The 26,909-nt window shown below is 39.5% G+C and overlaps 1 protein-coding gene across 2 annotated transcripts; it reads right to left on the reverse strand.

The window, feature by feature from the left end:
- Window positions 1–2,521: 2,521 nt before the first annotated feature.
- fbxo8 (F-box protein 8) lies at window positions 2,522–26,622 on the reverse strand. 2 transcript variants are annotated; one of them, XM_078267291.1, is made up of 8 exons: window positions 26,394–26,622; window positions 21,983–22,103; window positions 18,579–18,662; window positions 13,530–13,674; window positions 13,092–13,218; window positions 12,721–12,839; window positions 12,232–12,428; window positions 2,522–6,133 (listed from the first exon to the last, which is right to left on the reverse strand). In XM_078267291.1, the coding sequence occupies exons 2-8, from the start codon at window positions 22,101–22,103 to the stop codon at window positions 5,952–5,954; spliced, it is 975 nt and encodes a 324-aa protein (XP_078123417.1). In that variant the 5' UTR covers window positions 26,394–26,622; the 3' UTR covers window positions 2,522–5,951. The 2 variants fall into 2 exon arrangements, with proteins under 2 accessions (XP_078123417.1, XP_078123408.1); XM_078267282.1 differs by having other exon boundaries at window positions 2,522–6,072; window positions 26,394–26,621.
- Between the last annotated feature and the right edge of the window lie 287 nt (window positions 26,623–26,909).

Here is a 26,909-nt window from a genome sequence, read left to right on the forward strand (position 1 = left end):
AGGTGTTTATTATACTACTCTTTGTCTATTTGCACCTGCAAATTTATCCTAAATTCACCAAAGTTAGATCATTATCTAAATGTCTAAACTGGGAACTATATTCTCAGAAAGGTGAAGCATTGCTACTCTGCTCGGGGTTTTTCAGGTGCTGCAAGCATATCACTCCGCCCAAGAAGCAGAAGTAGCAGTGCTTCGCCTTTCTGAGAATATAGTTCCCAGTTTATATACGGTTAGAAGATGGCTGTGTCTCATGTGACCTTGTTGTACACGCTGTGACTATACAAATCACAACATGTAAATAGGAACATGTTGGCGTTATTTTGTCAATTATTCGGAGCAGTATGCTAGTTGGAACCGATTACCTTCAGCATCTGTGATAGGCTAAGCTACCGGTGGAGCCGTCGGACAGAGTTACAACACGCACGGAGATGAGAAGGGTATGTATGGACTTATCTAACTCTGGGGGTTACTGTGAATAAGCTAAAGTCCCAATAAGTCGGCGTGTTCCTTTAAAGTGGCTATATGTAACTTTCAGTTTGTGTTGATTCTAGTGACCACTTTAGACAAAAGTGTAAGTTTTTTTTACCACACCTGCTGTCATAAAGGTCTTTTCTTTACGCTGCTGTATTATCTACTGTAGATTACTGAGTTAGCGTTACGGGGAGGTCTATGAATGTCTTGCTCAGACAGAAAATCATTCATTTACAATAAGAGAATACGGTACAGATGCATCGTTGCATTTCAAGTGTTGCATACAATAACTTAGCCTACTTTGGATGTATCATGAGCTAAACCGGGTAACGTTATCACTGTCACTGTGTCATGAGCCAAAGCATTAAGAGTTTATTGTAGAAAATAGTAGGCCAACACAAACAAGGAGTAAAAGGAATATAACGCTAAACGGAAGGGGGACGTAATTTACTACTTTTGCTACTGACGTATAACCACATAGCGCATTGTAAAGTTATTTAAGAATGAAATAGACATATTACATACCTGAGGGACAATTCGGAGACGTTTTTGAATCATGTACAATCCCGTAATTGTCTCCATCTGTTGAAAGCCCGACAGAGATTGACTCGTGATTTTGCCTGTCATCTCTCGCTTTCCTTTTAGCTTTTAGTTGTTCGTTTAAGTTCCTTCTTTTCTGTGATGGCCCTGCCGCAGTATCAGCCATAACTACAGCAGATAACTCAAAATAACATTAGAACGATATCTCCTGCTACCTTTTACCTGGCTGGATACACTAACACAGGTTATTCAGGTGTTACGAAGAAATCTGTGACCCGTCAGAATGTGTTACCGTAGCGCCGTCTACCTGCCGTAAATCATTCTGTGACTTCTCGGGAAAAATCAGACCCGGGCAGAGTCATTAATAAACACTATATAAAAATAGCGTTCTTTTCACTGTTAATCTCGTTTGCTGTTACAGGTCATTTATGATCATCAGATGGAACATTACACAGTTTCAAAAACATTTTAAAGTTACATATAGTCACTTTAAATATCTTTCTAATTCTGCTGCCCAGTGATTAACCCAGTGATGTTACAGTATTTAGCATTAGCCATTAGCTACAGTAATCTTACCATCATCAACACAGTGCTGCTCATGAGTATAGGAACCCATGCTAAAGTGGACTAAAAAGAGGAATAAAAAAAATCATCTTTTGGAAATTGATCTTAATGCCTTAATTGAAAAAAAATAGGAAAAATCCAACCTTTAAGGACACCAATTTTCTTTGTGAATGAATAATGTATCATAAATAAATAAATGTTCTTCCTTAAAATACAGGGGGCATAAGTATAGACACCCATATGTTAAATTCCCATAGAGGCAGGCAGATTTTTATTTTTAAAGGCCAGTTATTTCATGGATCCAGGATAGTATGCATCATGATAAAGTTCCCTTGGCCTTTGGAATTAAAATAGCCCCACATCATCACATACCCTTCACCATACAGAGATTGGCATGTTTTTATGTCGGTTAGCCTGGTTTGATTTGCATTGAGAGATGATTTTATGGAAAGTACCCCATGGCAATCTCTAGGTAATAATAATTAATTATTAATGGAATTCATTGACCATGAATTCCAAAAATAAGTGTAAAACTAGAGGTGATATGTTGGAATGAAGTTGACTAAGAAGATATAACACAGAATTGGGTGATAATTTATACTTTATAAAACATGCAAAACAGACTGGGTCAATTTTGACATTAGCTGATGGGAAGACAACACAAGAGTTAAGATCAATTTCCAGAAGATGATTTTTTTTATTCCTCTTTTTAGTCAACTTTAGCATGGGTTCCTATACTCATGAGCAGCACTGTATGTGACTTGCTGGAGAGAAAGGAAACACATCTCTGCATCACCTTCATCTAGTGCAGAAGAAGCAGATCTATCACTGAACCGTTCATCACTGGATGTAGCAGATCATATGAAATGAGATTACCATCTAAGAAATGACTCTGTATTACTACCTTTTTATACCTCAAGCTGTCAAACTGCAGGAGATCGAAACATGTCAGCAAAATCAAGCCCAGATTTAATGAGTCAGATATTTGGAACAATTTGTCAGTACATTTTGTCAGTTATAAAGTGTTCTAGTAACCACAAAGAAGAAGAAAACACACAACAGGAAGTGGATTCCCTTCATAATTTAAAGAAAACAATTATAAGTTATAGAACTAAATCAGTGTGCATCATCAGCAATAATCAATCATTAAATGCTATTAATGTTCTGAGTTCAGCCATGGTCAGATTTACAATCTAATGACTCCTCATTACAGACTCTTAGAACAGAATTTACTTGGATAGAAAACAAATCAAATAAATAAATACATGTTGGTTGGTATTGCAACTAGATATCTAGGATATGATATAAACCCTTAGTTATAAAAAGGCTGGCTTGTTTTTTTTAAAACGGCTTCACTGCGTCATCCTGTCTGTTCCTATGGTTACATTCAGACCACTGTGACACCTCACTGTTAGCTGCGGCTACATGCTAGCTGCTGGGACTCAAAGCTACTAGCACAGAGTGACAATCATGCTGCATTCAGGTCTGATGGGAATCATTGTTAAACCGATTCATTTGGAAAAATGCAACAGCTGAAAATACACTGAAGTCATCAATATGTCCTGATTTGTACAGTACACTTTCATTTCTCCAGACTCGATTGTAGTGTTCACCTCCAGATGTAACAGGCTCCCACTATTTCAAAAATCCTGCACTGACAAATGTAATCCATCATCTAAAATTACACATATATGTGGCCTATTACTTCACCACACTGCTAATTATAGTGTCAAATAATAATATCTCTTTTTTCCATGCCTGCACTGTTGAGCATGAATGAAAGGCTAAATGACACTTGGATGTCGAATTTTCAGATGCATAATGATCTTTTCTCATTCATCTCTGGAAGAATGACACTGCAGCGGCTGTGGTGTTTTACAGTCATTATAAAACTACACGTCTAATTTAAATTGATGGATAATGCTATTATATCATGGCAGCAATAGCTATGTCGTGGGCTGTTTTTCAGAGATTTTTAAAAAACAATGGAAGCCTATGACTTCAGGAACTAAAGCTGAAGCTGTATTAATTACGTGTGCATTGTGCAAAAATGAATTATAGCAGTATTATTATTATTTTTACACAAGAACTTCATGAACCTATACAATTTACTGCAGTTGTCCACAGACTTTAGCCAGTGGTATTGTCCTTCCTTGACAGTTCAAAAGCCAAAAATTGTAGAATGACTTGATGGAAATCCTTCATTTTTTTCACTTACCATTCTCTTTCTCTACACTTGACTTTAGCCATTTCCTTGATAATGATGCCAACATTTAGAGCCAGGTCTATCACAAAACACTGACCTCCCAAATACTATTTGCCATCCTCATAAAGTAGCGTAACATAGAAGCTGCTGTGCTCTATCTGCTGCACAAAAAGCATGTCACCTCCAAAGCACTGAGGTTATACATTTCCCTAACGTCATGTATGTCAGAAACAGTTTTAATACATTCAGTTTCAATCATAATCTGGACAAAAGCTTGCAGAAAACATAAAGTAGCTGCTTCCAACACTGAAAAAACTACTTGTTGCCTTTCAGATTCATTCTAAAACAATCCATTTAAATGTATGCAGTTTCTAGGATTTACATGTCATCGTCAATGTTCTTATACTTGGAATTTTCTCTTTGGTACGGAACAAATTCACAAGTGGTCCAAAACCCGTCACACCAGCCATGTACTTTTTCAACTGGGGAAAAACACTTGTTTGATGTAAGAATTATATTAATGCCTAATCTGAATGAATTTGGAGTTGAAATATGAGAGCGAAATCAACTAAAATAAAAATGCAAAACTAAACCAAACTTAATGCTACATTACTGTAACGTTCTGTCCATTATGTGATCATCGTCATTCCTTGCCAATTTACTGAGAGGTAGTTTTTTTTAATCGGCATATTTCGGACCACAGAACTTGAAGCTCTGCGCTATGCCATTCTTCTTTTTACCCTTTGCTAAAATTTTGTGCAAAGTGGAACAGGTAGCCCTATAAGGCAGTTTTAGCCGTGTTGATTATGCTAATTATTAAATCTCACAAGCACACACCTCCTCATGGACAGGTGACATTCTTCAGACTGAAACGAGCCATTTACGTCAAGTTTGTGCAGATGGTGACTCGGACTTGGAACACATACAAGCAAAAAAAAAAAAAAAAAGTAAGATGGATTAAGGATATTAATATATATATACTGTATATATATATACTTGCATGAGGCCCAATGTGTTGTTGTCTTGTTACTCATAAAATGGAGAACAAAAAAAACACATCTAGTATGAGCCACAGACAACCAGATCTAGTTGAATCTTGACACTTGGACATTCTGGACAATGTATCAAGTCAACTGATTTGCCGAATAGCTCCCATGTACCTTTGTCATTAGTTGCTGGTAAATGTTACTATTGATATTTGTGAGTGGTCTTGTGTTCGCCTCATAATAACGCCCCCCTGTGTCACTTCCTACAAGAATTGGGCCAGTGTTTGTCCCACTGGTGAACGTGAAGTAGCTGTCCAATAGGAAATCAGCAGGACTGTCCCGGCATCTGTGACAGGCTGAGGGCAGTGCTTCGCTTCCCCCCTCCACCAATCAGTAGTCACCATCCGTCAGTGCAGTTATCATAGCTCGTCTTACATAGGCTGCTTCTCATGTCGCTTATTTGATAGCTCCTCGCTCCTCGGCTGAACCGGAAGTTGTTCTGTTCCTCCTTCGTGAAGGCCGTCTCAAAGCCCTTGTGTCCACCCAGAGGAGCGAGCATCGACGAGGGATCACCATGGAGCTATAGGTGAGGATACAGAGAGCAGCCTTCCCGGAAGCCGTGCAGCTGAAGAAGTTGCTAACTCTGCCCAAACAGCTGACTAATTAATGTGACACATCAGAGGAAAGGACGTCTCCTCCCTCTGAAACACATTTCCTTGGTTCCTCTCTCCTCCCATGATTCCCTCGACGCGAGGAAGGGAGGCAAGTGGAGGAGTCGAGGAGGCAATTTAAGCAATATGAGAAGCAGTCATGGTTCCACTTTAAAACCTCCTTCTCTGCACTGACTTTGGTTTGAAATACATTTCAGATGTCTCACACCTTTGATTAAAATCTATGAACATTACTAATATTCGGTAGCACAGTCTCTCTCACAGTGCAGTGAATTGTATTTGTTTGTTGAACCTTTCTAGTAAGATTTATTGGTTGTCATGAAAATTGTAAAAAAATCAATCTCCACAATGTTTTATACTTTCCAGGCATGTATAGGAACCCAATCACCTGTTCCTATTCTTCAGTGCAGTATGAGGATTTTCGAATGGTCAGCTGGTAGGTGGAGCTACGCAGCCACATGGCCAATCAGGTATATGTTGTCATAGAGGTGGCCTACAAAGTCGTCGGAGACATTATGTGCTGCTTGGCGAGTGTTCCTGATAAACTCCCTCTTGGACATTTTGTTTTTGACGTGGGGGCTGGTCAGGTCGATGGACAGCAGGATCAGGCTGTAGCACAGCACATACACCGCATCTGCAGAGAGACGATAGTAGGCTGTGATCAGCTTTCACACAGAGCTCAGCTGTGTGCGGCACTAAAGAGAAAAAGGTTATTAGTGTTCAAACTGAGAAGTCAAAGCCCCACTAGAGTCCCGTATAGGCTGAAGTTGCTCTGGCCAGAGAAAGACAACCCTGTCATTGATATCAAGCCCTGACTGTATGTTTCATACAGTCAGGGCTTGCTTAAATTTGACCTCAGCTTCACATTACAGAACAATGCATGGTACATCAAATTCAACCCCTTAAAAGGTCCAATAGGTAATATATTTACAGTAATAAATCTAAAAATGACCCCAATGCATCATCAGATATTAAGGAAACATGCTAAGCTGAAGTACAATCTTTTCTGACAACAATGCTAATGCCAGTATTTTCTCCTTTTTAAATGTCCGTTCCGTGACGGAATTTCTGTTTGTGTTTTGGCCTGTGTGTTGTTATCAACTGCCCAGTTTGACAGCCAGGCCGGGTTGCCAGATATAACTGTAAAAACATAAACCCAGCGCGCTACGGATGTAACGTTAGTTCAGCCATGAAAGCAGCAAATAAACAAAACCTAAAAACCTAAAAAAAGCAGCATGTTTCTAACAGTTGCGTGACCAGAGACGTAACAAACCCCGGGTAAATATTGGAGATGTATTTGAAAGATGGAGACAGCTTCGAGCCCAAAAGGACGCCGAGTTGGCTAACGCTTACCTGAACAGGCTTCATGCTAATTTATCACGACAGGGACGGGCGTTTTATGTCATTTCAACATTCGTGTTCTCACATTGAATTATATAGCTAGAGTACCCGAGCTGGTTACTCACAAAAACAATTGAGACACAGCCAGTAAAGTAAAGATAATGGCGCCATGCTAACCCTGCTAACTGTAAACGTTACCGGGGGACCAGGCAAGTGGGCCACGGCTGTTTACAACGTGTAGCCTGTTCAGCGGCCGTAGCCGACAACGGTGAGTTATTTTAAGCCAAGAGAGGGGGGCTGTAAATCAGGAGGATCGTGAGTTCAATGTAGGATCAAGGTAGTGGTATTTTTAGCGGTTCCTACCGTAATTCTAAGCCGAAAAAGTGTGTCTGTCAGTTGTGTACAGAGCTCCACATGAACACGGGCTATAATGACTGTCAATATAGCCAGCATCTAACGTTAGCTACCCCGCTGTGCTGTGAAGTAATGTCTGGCTATGTGAGACAAGCATCTAGCAACATTGTTGTGGATGCTGCGGTCTCAGCCTGGCAACCTCCGTGAACTTCGAGTCGGGTGTAGGAGGGGGCGGTGGAGACGACTCTCTCCCGTATTTTGAATTTGTACTGCAGTAACTATTTTAAATACTAGCGGTCAGTATTACATATTGCATCTTTAACCCTCTGAGGACAAAAGACGCACCAGCGAGTCCAAGCGATGTTTGACAACACTCCTACTCAAAAAGCGATATTACAAAATTTCATTTTAGACATTTATTTACTATTTTCTTCATATATTACCCTACTTTTATGAACGCAAGACTTTTGTAAACTCATTTCAAGCACCAAAACAATTGAGTGTAGGTATGTTTTCACAAGAGATTTGAGAAATATTTCCGCTTTAGGACCAAATTATCTCTTTATGCATTGCTCTGGAATAATTTTGGGCCTCACTATACAGAAAGCTGTATACAGTTTTTTTCTGGACATTTTGATATGAAACACATGGGGATCAGTTATATGCAAACACCCTTAAAAGTAGAAGATATCTAAAAATGCCCGTAGACCAAGAGAGGGTTAAACCAAAATATGAATGTGAGAGGAACCACCATAAAGGCAGAGAAAAGGTCTTATATAAGTCTTAATAAGACTTATTATTTTTATTATTATTTTCAATTATATCTAAACAGAATGAATGAGACATATAAATGTATACTGTGCTACTAATAAACGCTAAGCTGTTCTCCACTGCTGTGCCCAATACTTTCCAAAGGGGATGTAAGGGGCAGAATAGAAGTGAAATAAAAGGGCTGATTTCAGAAAGGCAGCCACCCATCCATCTCTAGCCTTGGGCTCAAAACCATTACACTAATCCTTCTAATCATATGAGAAGCTCCAAGGAGTTAACAGTAACAGAGTCAGGGATTGGTTTCTGTATGGTCTGCTGACATTAACAAAGCCCTGAGTTGCTTAATGCACGGCCTATTGAAAATACTGAAGCCAGGGATTACTTGAAAATAAAACCTTGACGGTTTCCCCCTCATTTTGTGGTTGGGCCAATGGGTCAGAAGTGTAGCAGCTTCAACATCATTTCTTCTGTTACTAGAGTTTTTTGGCGTCCTAGCTGCAGTGCTGATGTCTGGTTCAAGTTTAATGACTCTGCCTTGAAATGTACTGAATGTATTTATGTTCTACAGAGGATAACACCTCTTTCATTTGGGACAGTCCATGAGCTTTCCTCTAGCACCACCTTAAGGTCATATTGTCACTGTACACAACCGTGAGCACAATCGGTGTGCAAATGGATCATTTTAGTTACCACAGATGTATTGCGTTTGTGTATATTTTGTATATGTAACAAGAAATTGCAGGATTGAAAAGCCCAAAATATGTTCAATGTAACATAGGAATAGTGTCACCAGTAAGGGATTACATATTTATTTTCATTTTCAACCCTAAAATGTAAAATGTCTCCCTCAGCAAATATCTTGGTCACAAATCCTGTACCTTATCAACAATGTTTTTTTCAAATACATATATTTTTTAATTCATGATCATATTCTTTTCTTTTTTTTTTTGTTGATAGAAATAAATGTTGCCCAATATATTGCTATATCTTAAATATTGGTAGCAGTTGGGCTTATTGTAAAACATTAAACAATTGTACTGGCATGACATGTACTGTGTACATTTAGGCCCCAAGAAGATGAATTATCTTGACTGTGAAAGTACACAACATCTTTCAGAATCTGATGGAAAGATTACAATGAAACGTACTAAGCATGCTTCCTATATCACAAACCATTTTGGTTATTACAGGACATTTCCTCTGGTGCTACTCTTTGGTCACCTTATCAAGACTTTAATCTTCTGCTATTCTTGCACCTAAAGTTCTATATTATATACCTTCAACATTTTTTTAAGCCAAGGACCCCTTAACTGAAAGAGAGACGGAGCAGGGACCCCCTGCTACATACAGTATATTGTATAAAATGAGGTTGCATATTAACCTGGGCCTACAATAACGTGCAGGGCAGCCTAAAGCCTTTATACATACCTTTTTAGTGCATAGAATACTAAGCTATTAAAATAATAATTGTTGTTTTAGATGACTACCTTACCTATAGGCCTGTAAGCCCATCATCAGTGGGGATTTATATTTGCAAATAATATGTTGGATTCATGTTAAGACATTTTCATTTTTGAAAAAAACTTTCAAAAATTACATTCTAACTTCTAACTCTTCTTTTCTCTTTAACTTCATATAACATATACATTATAATAGTTGCTTAACGTTTGATTACATCAGGTATGTATACCTGTTATGAATGTCCTTCTGGTGGCTCTTCTTAGTCTCACTGAATTTATTAGACCTAGTACTTAAAGCAGGGCTGTAGACAAGTCCACCTTTGTCGAGTCCAAGACACGTCCAAGACCAGGACTAGTCGAGACTGAGGCAAGACCGACTCCAAATGAGAGACAGTCAATACCGAGACAGAAAAAAAAGAATCCTCTTCAAGACTCACTTACGTGAGATATATCTTCTACTTTAAGATGATCATTTTGCTTTATTTTTTGTAATAATCAAAAAGCAAGTGCAGAGTAACACACTATACGATCACATTAGGCCATATTATTTACTTAAAATGTAAATGTTCCCATTGTTGAACTTATTAAGGCCCTGACACACCAACCCGATTATCGGCTAGTCTGGCGAGGTCAGTGACTCAAGTCTGTTCTGTGTGTTCCGTCCAGTCGGACTCAATGGCCAATCTGATTGGTGGAGCGCTAACCCGGAAATAAGCCTGACTAACGCCTCTCAAAATTTGACGAAAATCTTTTAAACTGACCTTTGTCGATCTGAAATGAAGACAGATTCAGCAACTGCATGGCCTATTTCTCGCTTCAAATGTTTAAACTATCTTCGTAAAATATCGTATTCTGATTATGCTCGGTTGTAAAATCCGGGAGAAGCCAGACCCATGTGACGCGTTCGTCCAATCAGCTGCTGGTTTTCATTTTTTGGGCGCAGAACGTACGCTCAAGTCGGCGTCGCTTCGGTGTGTTCCGAGGCACTTTTTTGACCAACTCAGGGAGGCAGTTAGTTTGACTGCCTTTTTCTGCCGAAGGTCGGCTGTCGGGTTGATGTGTCAGAGCCTTTACTTGTCCTGAAGAATCCATAGTACAAAGTGCTCGCTGACAATGTGTCTGTGGCCTAAATGAAAAGGATTGATACCTGATGATTGAGGTATATGATGCAGCCAGGTGTATACAAGGCGACCTATCTCAACGCCTGTTTTAGATGGATTTTGAATTAAACTAATTCCTGTTTTCTGAACGAGCACGCTTCATCAAAGGTTTTGTTTTGAAGGAGGAAGTTACTTTAGAAAAAAAGCATACAGTGCTGGACTCGGTCGAGACCAACTAGAATATTGGACGAGTCCAATGGCCGAGCCCGAGACAAGTCTGAGTCCAAGACGAGTCCGAGACAACAGAAAAGCTCCTTGAGTCCGGACTCAAGTACTACAGCCCTGACTTAAAGTGCCCATATTATGAAAAAAATCACTTTTTCTGGGATTTGGGGTGTTATTTTGTGTCTCTGGTGCTTCCACACGCATACAAACTTTGAAAAAAAAAAAAAACATCCATGCTGTTTTGAATGAGTTACGGTTTCTGAATGTGTCCTGCCTTCAGTCTCAGGGTGAGCTGGTCAAAATCTGCACGGTTTTCTACGTAACTGGCTGAAATGAGGGGCCTAGGGGGCTAACCGTTAGCTCATACTCAATGGCAAAACACTGCTACAACACACACAAATTCACCCTAATCTACAAAATAAATTGTATAGAACTACTTACATGTACCTGTTCTGCAGGTATTCCACACAAAGTTGGAAGTGTGCCCTCATTTAGAAGAAGTCTCCCGGCTAATCCTGCCTTGTACAGGCCGAAGTTGCAGAAACAGCTAGCTAGCTCATGTAATCCTTACCTAGCTACTGGGCATGTGTGACTGACTGAAAGATGTTCCAGCAGTGAGAGGTCTCACTCTGTAGCTAAAACAGAGACCTGACACAGGGTGAAAAGAGGAGCTGCAGCAATGTGCAGTACAACAAAAATATGGTGTTTTTTGAAAATTAAACCATGTAAACCTATTCTGATACGATCTCAAATTACAATTATGAACCTGAAAATGAGCATAATATGGCCACTTTAAAGCCCATGCATGTCCTGCCCATGTGAATAATCTGAAAACCACCGCCCTGTGGGCCTATCACTCTCTCTTTCTCTCTCTCCCTTTTCTCTCTCTCTCTCCCTAGGTTTTCCTCCTTGTCCTCTCTTTTCTCTGTCCTGGCTGTCGGTGCCTTATTCCAGATGTTTGGAATCTGAAGCTACTTCCTCCAGGAGATTTAGCCTCATCTCCTGTCTCTCTGTCCCTTGTGTGAAGGATGTCCATGTCCATGTCTCTCTCCCCCTCTCCCTCTGTGCGAATGGTTTTCCCGTCTCCTCTCCCTCTCCTCCCTTCTGTGTGAATGATACTCTTGAGTTTTCCTTTAGTGTGTTTGTGCAGTCGGTCCTCATCCCAGGTCTCCATGATGGAGAGGAGGCTGTGTGGCTCAGGTTAGGGGCCCGGATCATATTTCATATATATGTTGAAATTGTTTTACATAACTGTATTTTATTTTACATCTTAATCTATCTATAATGTTATTATTTTCATAATGGTAGTCCCTCTTATTCTTTTAGTATATCTCTTTGTTGTTGTTTTAAACTTTTGTTGTTTGCTGCCAAGCACCATTTTTCACAAGTCTGCCTACAACTACTGTGTAAGTATGTAATTAATACCAATAAGCCTAGAACCAGAACTACAAAAACCTTTAATGAACATATAGTATGTGTTCTGTGTGTGTGTGTGTGTGTGTGTGTGTGTGTGTGTGTGTGTGTGTGTGTGTAAGTACTAACCAGGACTGAGGCCCAGGTCTCTCACAAGGCCAGGGTTACAGGTACAAAACCTGTGGCTGAACTTGGTGATGAGGGTTTCCAGATACTCTCCTCTCTCCTCTGGTGCGTGGATGTGTCTGAAGAAATCCCGCAGAGCGTTGGGTAGAAACTGGTTACTGAAGTTATGGAGGGTCACCAACTCGTCCAGGACATCCCGCCTGCACACAGATACATAAATACAGACTAAATGGCATGACAGAAGCGACCATTATTTTTTTATTTGTGCACAGTGTAATGAAAGTTACTGAATTACGAAATTTGGAATTCTAATTACAGGGCATCAATAAAAGTATATTTAATATCGTACACACAATAAATAAACACCACTCTAGTGAAATAATAATACAAAAAGGTCTAATCATTTCAGGGCATGGTTGTAGACCTGCTTAATGAGCTGTTGTCACAGAAGTATCGAATGTAAAAATGTGTATTTTGTATTTCTGTGTTAACCTTTCATCCAGGTAAACCCTCAGCATCTTCCAGTTGAGCCGTCTAGTGTAGAAGATGAATTTAGCCAGCTCTGTCGGATGATCCACTAGTATACCTTTAGACATGAAATACCCGATACCCTACACACACACACACACACACACACACACACACAGAATCATATCTTCTGAGTGTACATGTAGGTCTGTAGTTTCTTAATCCATCCTGACATACACACACACACACACTGTAATGTGTAAAACATCAGAGGTTAAGAATAATGACATCATCAAATACATAATTTTGTCATGACATCGTTCCAGACACCAACATGTGTGCACACGCGCGGGCACACACAGACAGTGAGGTAGTGTGTGTTTGGCCACGTTTACCTCCTGTGAGTTGGAATTGAAAGTCAGGCTGCCTTCATCTAGTTGGAGGTATAGTCTTCTGTATGAGAAACCAGCAGGTAGTCTTCTGTTGTAGATGGAGCAGTGTCCCCATGTGGACTTACACAGCCTGATGGATACACACAGGGGTTGTAGAAGTAAATAAAAAGTACACAATACTGCATACATGTGGAGAAAAACAGGCTCGTCTGGCAAGTTGACAGACAACTATTGACGAAGACAGCATGTTGACAGAAACAACAATACCTTGAACATTCTGTCTCCTGTAAGTCTACCTGCCATCATTTATTTTGTATACAGTACAGCAGATCAAACAATACAACTGTTCAGAACCATTTATGAACCTGCATCAAATCCCCAACTCATTAGTTTAATCACCACAGAAAGATGACAGAAAGTAGAGTTGAACCTTGTCCTTACCCTTGCCATAGATATTCGTCATTTCCCAGGTCCTGCCACACACAGCCCGCCAGGCACAGATCCGTAGCATTCAGGTACGACAGTATGGTGATGCCTAATTCGGGTGGCAACATCTCCAAATCTATAAAACCGTGCTGTTCCCTACCTACAGTCACCAAGAAAAAGAAGGAGGGAGGCAGAGTTATACAACAAGTAGATCCGAGCAGGCAGTCTGACTGGTCAACTAGACATTTAGAATGTGCTCAAATCAGCATGACAGCACAACCCAGAGCTGTTTAAGCACCCCATTCTCATCACTTAAAATATCGCTCCACTATTTCCACGTCAACATTCCTGAGTTAAATTAAAAGCAGATTTAATTATTTATTTTTTTATTAGGGGTGTGAATCTTCACTGGTGTCACGATTCGATTACAATTATCCTGTCAACGATTTGAATCGATTCAATATCACGATGCATCACGATGTTTCACATCCTCAATATTATTATATATTGCTACACGTGGTTTTCATCGACTAATTCAGATTTTGAACTCCCCTCTCATTGCATCTGCTCTTAAAAAAAGACACTTCCTGAATGTAGGGGGATCCGTTCGCAGCAGACAACAGACAACGGAAAATCAGACCGACCGGAAAATCCAACAAGTAATGTCATTAGGCAATAATCGATTATGGTCTGTCACTGCGCTGATGCAGAATCGTCCAGGTCCACATCGCGATGCATCGATGCCATGATTAATTTCAACACCCCTAATTTTTATTCATTAACATCAATCCGAAACCACAGGGGAAGACACAGAAACTCTACAACATATTCATATAAAAGGGATTTATCAGATTAAACGACTCAATTGTTACAACTAGTGCATGTGTGTCAGTTAAACGCGTTATTAACGGCGTTAATGCAAACCCATTTTAACGGTGTCAATTTTTTTATCGCGAGATTAACGTTCTTTTTGGCCTAGCAAACTTTGGAGTTTTTTTCACATGCTGTTGCAACAACTAGTAACGTTAGAAAAACTACAACACCACACCGGAGCTAGACCGGAAACAAAACAGGCATGCTGCACACACTTGTTTGGGCTTGCGAGCCGGACAAAGAGTAGTAGGCTAACGTTGGATGGCGAGCGCGAGAGGGGGACAGTAGTTTCACGCATACACAGCCTGTATGACCATAGACAGTATACAAGAATGGACCAACAGATCCCGTTGCTCTGGACGGAGACCAGTGAAGGCCATTAGAAGCACTTTTCCGGTGATGGCTGAGCGTTACTGCGCAGCCTCCAACTGAGAGAGACGACGTCAATGTGACGTGAGCAACCTGTCTGAAAGTTGTAAGTCTTCTGGTAGCTGTGCCAAGAGAAATCTCAGTCATTCCGAATCTTGCAGAGACGGAGAGCGTAGGTATATGTAAGGAGATAACATAGGCACAGGCTAATTTTTGCTTACTAAAATGCTAGTTAACATTAGTAATTACACTTAAACAGCTAATGTGAGACGAAACTGCCTGCGAGCTTCTCCTGTACTGTACGGTAGTTCCTCTACTATGCGACAGTAAGTCGCGTGGTTATGACACAATCGTTAGCCTATTTTTACAAAAACGTCTGCTACGGAGCCATAACGTGAGATACAAGGTAATGGAGCCTTTTATACATTGTCGTGTTTCTTTAGAAATAAACAACGGACAATAGAGTCTTTAAACGCTTCAGATGTAAAGTTAGTCGCTGTCAAAGTGGCGCCAAAATGAATGGCAGTCAATGGAATGCTAACGGGAGCTGATGGCTTATTAGCATCAAAATGGCGCCATAGGAGGTTCGCGATCCGAGAAGAAGCTTACCCCCTTGTGTATGACACGGAGAAAGCAGCCCAACTGGAACTGCTGCAAAGTGCAAACGCTGTCTCATTAACCGGTGATCACTGGACGTCAGTGAGTAATCAAAATTATTTAGGAGTTACTGCACACTATATTGACTCTGTATATCAGCATACGGTTTTAGGACTGTGTTGTTTGTATCGTTTTTTTTGGACTGTTTTTGCCATTTGGGACATTGTCCACCCCCTTTTCTGTCCAGGAGAATTGTTACATTCCTTATTAGAAAAACGTAAAAGTTACAAATGTCCTGCTGTGGCATCTGGTTTTTGGACCATTTTGTTTGTACTGTATAAGCAAAGTGTTAGTGTCACATCTCAGTTAGATTAGGTACTTGGAGGAATTGTGCAATAATGACAGATTCACACATTTTTCTTTTGTTTACAGTAAATAAATTATAAACAATTACAAATCTTAAAGTCAAGTTCATAAAGTAACTTTCTTTGCGTTCATTTGATTCCCAATTAAGCTACACTGGTAAGAATGGCTTTCCATTGTTAATATGTACTTAAAGACAGTTCTGAAATGCAAAATAATAGAATTTTGTGATAAAACATATGATTAATCGTGATTAACTATAGAAATTTGGTGATTAATTGCGATTAAAAAAAATGGATCGTCGACATCGACAGCCCTAGTTACAACGCTTTGGAGTTAACTGTTTGGATAACATCAGCTGTGCCGTTACCATGGTGATTTGTTAAAAATATGTGTATGTGTCAATGGAAAAACTATTTGTTTCAGCAGATATCTTAGTTACAACACGATTGAGCTAGCAAAGCAGTTTGGTGTTTATATGAGCGGGAGGGACTAGAAATCACCTTTGTTGCTTTTTTTATTTATTTTGAGAGCAAATTGCCTCACAATATGAATACAGTTTGATTAGAACTTTTAATTTGTTTGTAATCGCTGTTGTATAATCGCAATAATACACTAAAGCAGTGGACCCCTAAACTGACACAGGTTAGACCAGAGATCTTCAACAGGGGGTCCTCAGAGTCAATGCAGGGGGGCCTCCAAAATTTTTCCAAAGTTTTTTCAACAATTAAAAAAATCCTAAGGTAGCCTTCCACAGATACAGTTCATCCTAAAGATTCACTGTGCCACATGTGTGTTTAACATTAAAACATGATATATAAAATCATGCCAACAATGATTTCATTAGCTATGTGTATATGTAGTATTCTATGTACTAAAAAGGTTTGTATAAAGGCTTTAGGACGCCTTACACGTTATTGCAGGCCCAGTTTAATATGCAACTTCATATTATACAATATGTCGTAGGGGGTCCCTGCTCCATCTCACTCAGTTAAGGGGTCCTTGGCTTAAAAAAACGTTGAAGAGCCCTGGGTTAGACCACGGACCCCCATTTGATAAGATTTTGTCCCAGAGTGCCCATCTGATAGGATTTTTGCCTCTAGATGTTTTATCACATAAAGTGTATGAAACCCATGACCAAAACAGTCATATTCTGTCATTGTGTTATTTATGAATGGTATTATAGTGAAAAAAATTATTCTCCTTTTTGCTGGGGAACCCCGTGGACACCCCTCAAGGACCCCTGGGGGTCCCGGACCCCACTTTGAAAACCCCTGCAGTGGCACAACAATGATGCATCCGTAACCATCACTGTTGTGCCAATAATATTTGGTTAAATCACACCCTCTCTCGTAATATTGCTTAAAACAAATATTTAAATTCCGTGTGACACAGGATTTCTAATGTACTGGTACTAAAATATGGTAGTTTTGAAGCCTTTTGGTTGCAGTCTTCTCCACGCCCTCCCTGACTTGTAGCCACTTTCCGGTAGATGACAGTGAGGTTCCATCCGCCCAGCCCGAAGATGAGTTCGAGAGAAGTGCAGAGCTTTTCACAAATAAAAGTTTCTTTTCCTTTATGTTTGCCTGTTTTACTTTGTTATTACAAAAAAAAGGTTTCTTCTGGAAGGCAAGAGATGTCTTTGTGCAAAATGTGCTGAGGTGCCAAGAATACATCTACGACACTGTAAATAAGACACAGAGAGCAAATTATGTTCCATTTGCTTGAGAGAAGAAATGTATTTGATAGATACTTGTATCTTGAAGACTTGGCAAGGAAGAACAAGAGTACCAAAAGACAGACTGCACCATGTCTTCTGTTGAACAAACCGTAAAGATCAGACAGCTCTCTGTCACTAGCCTCAAAATTCCTGTTCGATGTGTGGACGGACACTTTGCAAAAAGTGCAAGTGATGGTTAGCCATTCATCAATGTTGACTTGATGTATCATACTGACCAATTAAGAATGGAGACTCCTGTGCCATGGTGGAGGGGTTGAGTTTGGTTTAGATTTAATCTATTATATCAGCCATTGCAAGCGTTGAAATATTGCTTGCACTAATCATGCATTCTACAAGGCTCAGGTCCCTTTTAGGCTGCATTCAGACAGCGAAACAGTGATCCGTCGATTTTATGAATGGTGGTGCAGCGGGGGGAGTGTCAATGAAATAGCCCATTTGTGTGATGTCCTGTTGTGTTTTTTAACCCCCCAATGTAGCACAAGTAGACTTTTTTTCACAAATGAAGCTTAGCGTTAGTTGATGCAGGACACGGAGGTCATCCACTCGCTGATTGAATTATCATTCCTATCAGACACACACCAATCACAGCCATTCTCAAATCAAGGTGGTCCTTTTAAATGTGACCCCCCTCCTGACTGATCTGAAAAGACCTACACTTTTGCCGCACCATCTGACGGCCGACGCAGGCTGTGCGAATGCCCACTAACAGTTTGTCAAGCCTAATTCTAATGTACTAACTGGTGTGGAAGCACTTACCTCACCACAATGAAACTCAAATGAAGGCTTTTAGGTAACTAAAAAGGACAACAGCTGGTAAACACTGGCACATTTACAGAAATGTTGATTAATGTGCATTGTCCAAATAAAAAAAGAAATCAATTGAAGTGATGGCTTCATCTGTACGTAGCAAACCAATCCCTGTTTTTTCTAACTGCTGACTGTATGCACAAGCCATCAGAAATAATGGAAAGTAGAGGGGCAACCAAATAACAAAAAAAAAAAAAAGAAAACATGCTCATGAAGAGAGTTAGTAGTAGCTGTGTGTGTGTGTGTGTGTGTGTGTGTGTGTGTGTGTGTGTGTGTGTGTGTGTGTGTGTGTGTGTGTGTGTGTTCATTCATACCTCCCATGCGTGTTCTCAGCAGATGGTAGATGTCAGGGCCATGACACTGCTGAGGAACTCTTCTCTGGGGACCTCCATCTCTCCCTATGAACAAACAAACAAACATTCATTCATTGCTTGCGTCCTACTATTTAGCATGACAGGAAAGTGGGAGACTATCCCAGCATGCATTATTATTGTATTGTATTGCATTGTTGTCATCATTTAACTTAAAAACGTATTTTACCGAAGGATGGATGGACTCTCATAAAGCTGGGCTGTCTGCAGTAGACTAGTGTAACGTTTACGTGTACTGTGTACGTTCAACAGTAGTTTTAGTCGTGCAACAGAAAACTCAGATTGGACAGATAGTCCAGCTAGCTGTCTGGATTTACCCTGCAGAGATCTGAGGAGCAGTTAACCATAGTCCTCAGAAATCCACCGGAGTAAAAAATGCCAACACAAAGAAAGTGGAAGGTAACGGACATCTGGCCGAAATTAAAGACATCCAGCGGAATTGCCAACAGCACCTGAACAATCCCTGAAGTGGAACGTCGAGGATCTAGACTATCGGCAAAGTAACCCTTTAATAAATAAATCGCAAAGACTTATGTATTGTATTGTTTGTTTGTTTTTTAAGATAATTTTTTGGGGCTTTTTCCCTTTATTTGAAAGTGGACAGACATGAAAGGGGGAGAGAGAGAGAGAGAGAGAGAGGGGATGACACGCATCAAAGGGCAGCAGGTCGGACTAGAACCCTGCGCCGCTGCAGGACTCAGCCAACATGGGGCGAACACTCTTACTGGGTGAGCCAGAGGCTGGGTTTTACTGATGTCTTCATTCTCCATGTACAGTATTTATTTCTAGAATTTGTGGTAAATTGTGAAAACCTGAAAACTCGTCATACTGTACATGTATGAAATAAGGTGCTCATGAAGTTTCAGCTGAATGGAGTTAGTGATGAAGTTCAAACCTTTATTTTGCTCTATTGGCCTTGGCTCCTTTGTGTAAAACATTTGCATTTTTGCCAACATGGATTATGTGGCTTACTCGGGATTACATTTAAAGACTTATGAGAAAAGCTTGGATGTCAACATTCTAGGAGCAGAGCAACAACGAAGAGACACATTGCTGGAGCTAAACAACAACAACAAGACAAACTGAAACACAGGAGCAAGAATGATAGTCAGGTGGGGTCAAATGTCTATCAGACAAACTAAGTACTGTACTTGCGTACAAATTTGAGGTACTTGTACTTTACTTGAGTCTTATCTTTTCATGCCACTTTCTACTTCTACTCCGCTACAGTTCAGAGAGAAATATTGTACTTTTTACTCCACTACATTCATCTGTTACAGCTTTAGTTACTAGTTACTTTACAAATTAAGATTTTTGAACACAAAACACATGTAGGTAAAGATCTAGATAAACCTATTGTGCAAGGTGCATTTTATACATCACAACTGCACTAAATGCACCTTGCACAATAGGTTTATCTACATCTTTATCAATACTAGTGAAACAATTTTTATTCCCAACTTGTATATATTTTTAATATTTGTTTTTGTATACTATTATTTAATGTATATTGTATCCTATTATTTAATGTATATTCTGTATGTGTGCTGTGTGTCTGATATTTTGCTGCTGCAACACCATAATTTCCCATTTTCTTTTGGGATCAATAAAAAACTAACTAACTAACTAACTAACTAACTAACTAACTAGTTTATAAAATATGATGTTTTATTATAAATTAAACTACCCAACAATATAACGGCCTGATTAGCAGATTAAACACTTAGTTGATTGACCGACCTATTTTGATCGTTTCCAGTTTCTAAACTGTGAGGATTTGTCTGCATTGAGTACTTTTACTTTTAATCCTTTAAGTACATTTTCCTGGTGATACTTACATCCTTTTACTTAAGTTACATTTCCAATGCAGGGCTTTAACTTGTAACAGACTATTTTTACAGTGTGGTATTAGAACTTTTACTGAAGGAAAGGATCTGAATACTTTTTCCACCACTGGCTGAGTTTCCACTACAGGACCTTTACAGTCATCAGATGGCTGTACTGTTCACACTACACAACTAGCTATCTTGTTGTCTTGTTTTCACACTACCTGACTAACTGGCGACACTAGTTTCTGCATTGTGGTGGAAACTGCACCGTTTGGGTTAAATTGATTTCATTGTCTGTCCAAAAACATCAGTTTTAAAGAGTGTCGGCCCTTTTCATTGATCTTTCATAAATGTACACAATGACATATGCTATTGTGTCTGGGGAAGTCACTCAAGGAACATACTGACAGTGATAATATATGCGAGAAATATCGGTCCCCCACTGTCATTGACTCTCAACCCCCCACCCCCAACCCTAGTCACTACACTTTGCACTAATCTTCATCCTGGACTATACATCTGCCCATTGCACACTATACTAAATACTATTTACACTATACAATACTATATATTTTTTACATTCTTAACTCAACCCTAAACAGCTATTTTGTATATATTTGTTTCTGTTTCGGTATTTATTGTTTATTCTTCTTAATGTTCAATATTCTTATTAATGTTCAATATACTTTGGATACTTTATCGTCTTTATTCAGTTCTTATTTCAAATATTTTTCTTGCTGTATACTTTTGGATCTCACACTTTCCCATATGCCTTTTTATTGTGCTCCCTCGGTCATTGATGACTGGCAGTAGGAATGTGTGTATATGTTTCGGTGGTCTGTAGGAACTGAACTGCCCTTCGGGGACGAATAACGCCATCTGTCTCTGTATAGGTTTGTTTATGTATACACCAAAAACCAAGGCAAATTCCACGTAAGTGTAACTTACTGTGGCAATAAACGCTTAAAAAAGAAAAAATTCAGATTCAATCTGTGGAATTAAAAAGTCTAGTCAAACTATTAAATAAATCCATAGTCTTCATTTCATTCACATTAGAGGTGCATAATGCTACCTCAGCATAGAGCTGGGCAATATATCGATATTATATCGATATCGTTATATGAGACTAGACATCGTGTTAGATTTTGGATATCGTAATATCGTAATATGGCATAAGTGTTGTCTTTTCCTGGTTTTAAAGGCTGCATTACAGTAAAGTGATGTCATTTTCTGAACTTACCAGACTGTTGTAACTGTTCTATTATTTGCCTTTACCCACTTAGTCATTATATCCACATTACTGATGATTATTTATCAAAAATCTCATTGTGTAAATATTTTTTGAAAGCACCAATAGTCAACCTTACAATATCGTTGCGGTATCAATATCGCGGTATTTGGTCAAAAATATCGTGATATTTGATTTTCTCCACATCGCCCAGCCCTACCTCAGCAGTCTCATGCAAATTACATATCTTCAGCCAAAAGTAACATTCATGTTAAAAATGTTCAGATTACCTTGCTCTTGTCTTCCTCCTCCTCCTCCTCCTCCTCCTCCTCGGTCAGCCAGTCGGTCTGCAAGCTCTTCCTGAAGCTGCTGCTGTTGTCTGGGAGGCAGCCTCCACAGTGCTTGACCCATCTATATGGCAGCACAGTAACACAGTACAAACAAGTCACTTTGATGATAATATTTTATAATATGCTATATTACAGTTCACCCATATGCATGGTAATAAGTGGCAGACGGTGCCTACACACTCATTGTGCATTTTCTCATTTATACCTCACAGGAAAACTACTGCTCTGGAACGGTCAGCATTTCACAACTGCTTGTATATCAGTATGTTTACATGCAGTAATGTGATCATACTTATGATGATTTGTTTTTCACAATCCCATTCATGTATTGTGCATGAAGACATATTTTGATTACATACATTGAACTAAAACTAGTTCTAGTTAAATCTAATCCATGTGTCTGTCAGAAACACTGCGACTGAATATGATCACAAAAAGGTTACAACTCATACTGAAGACACTGTACATTAATCATACTCTATGTCCACTGTACTGTACTTGTAGGCTGTCGCTATAATGAAGACTTAACACCGTTCCATAGTGTCAGGATCAATCAATAACCCTGTAATACCAAGCATCCACATTTCAAGTAAATTATATATTTAATAGTGTTGAACACATGATTTAAACAAGTAAATATCTGCCAAATATACACTGTACCATAACCACCTACCTCAGATATAAGTAGGCCTGTCACGATAGTCAATAAATCAATTAAATCGCACGATAAAAAAAATGAGCTTGATAATTTTTCCGGCCGCGATAATTCTATTTGCATATTCTCTCTCTCTCTCTCTCTCTCTCTCTCTCTGTGTAACGAGGAGTGAACCCTCTTGTCAGTCCAAGGGAGGCAGGACTCCTGTAAAAAAATAAATAAATAAAGAAAAAAAGTACACGAGCGATAGCCGCCATGTTACTCGGCGTCCTGTTTTCTCCCTTTCATTCCAAACTACAGTTGACAACCTGCAGGTAGAGGCGGTGGAGACAGGCTCGGACATACACGCCGCTGTGGACTTGTCAGTCTCACAAGCGGTTTCAGGAAAGTGGCTGCATGTGTCCGACAATGCACAGAACATTACAAGGGCGCGGGAAGGGGGGTGCTGAGGGTGCTGCAGCACCCCCTGCTGGCAGGAGCTGGATTATTTTTTTTTTTAAATAATTACTAATTCACTGTCTGACATTATTTGTATTTTTGTATATCAAATAATGAGGCAAATAGCAAAAAAGGGTTATGGATAAGTTCGAATATAGCCTACTAAAAATTTACTGTTATAGCTGCTATAGAGGTCAAAGTGAAAGTGAGTCAAGTGACGTGACTCGCTGAGAAGCAAGCAGGCTGAGGCTAGTTGACTGGAACGTTAGTTGTAGAGAAGAATATGTCACAGAAAAGGATACAAGATTTTTTCTTCCGGCATAGTAATGCAGCTAAAATTAGCAAGATTTCATCTGCAGATGTTACAGTTGATGTTTACTCGTCCACCAAACTATGTTAGGCAGCTGAAGAGCCTGAGTCTGAAATAACGTTAGCAAGCAACTCGGCTAACGTTAGCAGCACCATCATAGCATCTAACGATAACTTTACAGAAGGATTCGAAAAGCCCTGTCAGCCAACTTCAGTTATCCTGGAAGGAGGTTCGGGACAGAAACCTTTCAACCAGAAGTCTTTTCAGCTGAGATGAGAATGAATGATAAGCCGTTTCTTGTCTTGTGTCATTTGTTGTGTTAGAGTGCCATCTACTGGGCACAATCGGTAATTATCCTGAAATACGGGAATATGTTCAGCCTACTTCCTGTTCATGTGTGGAAAAGAACTACGTTTTACATGCTGGTTCAGTGTCTCCTGAAACTTTGGTTATGCCCAGAACTTTTCTAAAACTTCTCACTCTCACCATTCACTAAAAGGACGTATTTAGCTGTCAAAATCCGAAACATTACCTGGGGGGAGAAATCGGCAGACATCCATTATTTTGTTATTCAGCACCCCTGGTCAAAAACAGGTTCCCGCGAGCCTGGAACATTAACCGGTACAAGCCTACAGCTGTCCGCTGACATGGAGTGCGGAAAGTGTCTGGAGGCTCCCAGACGGTGAACTGAGACTCCGTTACCTGCTTGTCGGTCAACGGTTAATGATCGGTTATTTCATTTCAATGTGCTTTGTTTTGGAAGGCTGGCTGCCAAAAATCGCCACTTACTAGCTAATTAATTAGCCTGAGGTAAACAATAGCTATCAGTAAACAGAAGTGACGTGGTGGTTGGCGTCTGGTGTGTGCGCCAGTTTGTGTGTTTTTGTGTGTGGGTGTGAGGGGTGGGTGTGTGTGGGTGTCGGCCCGCCCCCGCGAAGCTCCGACCTGCAGACAGCAGAGGAGCAGAAGAAAGTAGCTGCACCTTCGGCAAAATGAAGACTGAAAAATGTAACTATTTTGATACAAACATTTACTCGCCATGTGGCAGATAGCCACATAGATATCATTTATTAATTATATATTATTTAAATTGAATATTTAGCGTTTAATAAATAATTGTTAAATGTAGTACAGAGTCTGTAGTCTATCGCACAAACACTCGAGGAATGCTGCAAACATTTGACAACCAGTACAAATTGCCTGGGAGAACATACATGTCACAAACGGAAATTCCACAACTGTACAACAGCGTGAAAGACGACATACTAAAGGAGATCAAAGACATATTGTGGCTATTTAAAATGTCTTCCAGTTCCAGTGTTAAATATTCTTTAGAAATAAAAGTGTATTGATCTTTGAAAAGGTGTACCTGCATTATTATGCCATTATCATTATGTTAGATGAAAATGGTCTCAGAACGACAATATTATCGTTTATCGCAATAATTTCTGGGACAATTTATCGTCCAGCAACATTTGTTATCGTGACAGGCCTAGATATAAGCAATCTGTTTATTAATAATTCTTTATTTGCACTTTTGCATTGCCCTATTATTGTCTTACTGCATATACCTGTTTGTTTACATGTATGTGTATGCATGCATGTGTATGTATATATTCACTTTGTTATATACAAACCTATATCTGTACATAGTCGTCAAATGTTTGTTTACCTTGTTCAGCTTTGTTGTCCTTATTGTTTAGCCCTATATTCTTTGAGAGCAACATAGGCCAGAGTCAAGTTCCCTGAATGTGTTCACACTTACTTGGCCATTAAAGCGGATTCAAATTCAAACAACATGTACTAACCACTGGGCAGAATGATTCTCAGAATGTAACAATACTTTTGTATCATTTTATTCAGACTATCCATAGAAATGCATGTGATTTATTTCATTAGACTATCCAATAGTAAGTTAAACAATTCAATTTACTATTATTACTATTATACTAAATCTGCCCAACCATTGTAAGTTCTGCTGCTTGAGATGGGAAAACAGTATATCTCTTGTTATCAACATTTCTTCTGGTCCGATTGTTAGATTGTAAAGCACTGCTAGTATCATGTTGAAGCTTATGTGCTGCAGGGAAACCACTTAAAACGGGTCAGGCAAAAAATCTGGCTCCTTTTTAAGTCTCAAATAATATGCATAGAAATCTCTAGAACTGTACACAACAACGGTTCACATTTTGTTACTGTAATTAAACAGTAATAATACAAGCTTCTTTTTTTTTTTTAAAGTGACCTGTGGTAGTTATATAGGTTAATTATGTTATTAGGTATTGCACAGTGCTTACAATATGGCAGACAGCACTGAAGTGTAACTGAAAAATCAGATAACTGCATGTGACATTATATACCAACCACTGACATATGCCCCTGCTGACAAATGAACGTTAGCATCACAGCAATAAAGGCACCTCTATCTACTCAAACCATTGTTAGAATTCTTTGCTGACGAACTTCAATATTAGCTTAATATGTTTGTCGACTTATAAGTGTGTACCAATAAACAAAGCAGCAATACTGCCCGGTATTTTTTATTAAACTGCCCCGTCTTCCTTTCCCTTTCAGCCTAACGTCAGCTGTGTTGCATAAACTAATTCTATTACACTGTTGTAAACATCAACGTTGGAAGTTCGAGCAAGCAAGGTAGTTTGACCTTTAGTCCCGCCCTACCTTCTATATCATTGGTCAGACATATCACAAACAGCATTCAAAATGGAACGTCATTGGTTGAATTGGCTATTAGTCACAATCTCTTTTAACAAATCCCCGAGTTAGCTTACCGAGCTAGCTAGTTTAAGTTAACGAAGACAGTGTCGACCCAAACAGATAGATTTTGCTGCACTATTAAAGGACATTGGTCTTATTTATTTTACAAGCATGGTGCAGTATTTCCTAATAATTACGACACAGCGGCGTAACCATGGACTACATAACGTTACCTGAGTTTAGTGATTCCTCTGACAACCCGACCTGTACACAAGTACAGCTGGAAATGCGGTGTCCTTGCTATCAAACGTATCCAGTTGTCATTTCATTTAGCCAAGCACAACTATAAATAGAGCAGTTGCTCCTTAGGTTCAGGGGGAACCCTTCATACCGCGGTCTATCATCTGTTTGACACCATGGATGTATTTGTACACACTCCTCCTCCTCCTTTCACCTCTGCCCCTCCCCTGTTCTCTCCCTAGTCATCACAGAAACATGAACTGAAGGACTTTAGAATTTTACAACGATGAGTCAAACGCATTCATTTTCTATGTAAATTCGCGTTGCCTATGACAAATTAATAAACTAGCTAGATAAACTCAACGAAAAAGGCAGAGAGCAGTGTGCGTACAGGTTACGTCAATGACGTCAACTCGTTACACTACGTGAGAAGACTTGCGTGCAATAGCCAATCCTGTTTCTTGCTGTTGATCACCCGGTAGAAACAAAACTATTACCGAAAAATCCTA

Source organism: Sander vitreus, chromosome 2 (genome assembly GCF_031162955.1).
Source record: "Sander vitreus isolate 19-12246 chromosome 2, sanVit1, whole genome shotgun sequence".
In the NCBI taxonomy this organism is placed as follows: Eukaryota; Metazoa; Chordata; class Actinopteri; order Perciformes; family Percidae; genus Sander; species Sander vitreus.

Bases quoted from the DNA above. Each gene is read 5' to 3' on its own strand.
- fbxo8 (XM_078267282.1), bottom strand. From the start codon at position 22,103: ATGGGTCAAGCACTGTGGAGGCTGCCTCCCAGACAACAGCAGCAGCTT. The intron at 18,663-21,982 runs GTAATCTGAACA...GTTTGTTCATAG, and splicing joins AGGAGGAAGACAAGAGCAAG to GGAGAGATGGAGGTCCCCAG. The intron at 12,429-12,720 runs GTTAACACAGAA...ATCTGTGTGCAG, and splicing joins AGGGTTTACCTGGATGAAAG to GCGGGATGTCCTGGACGAGT.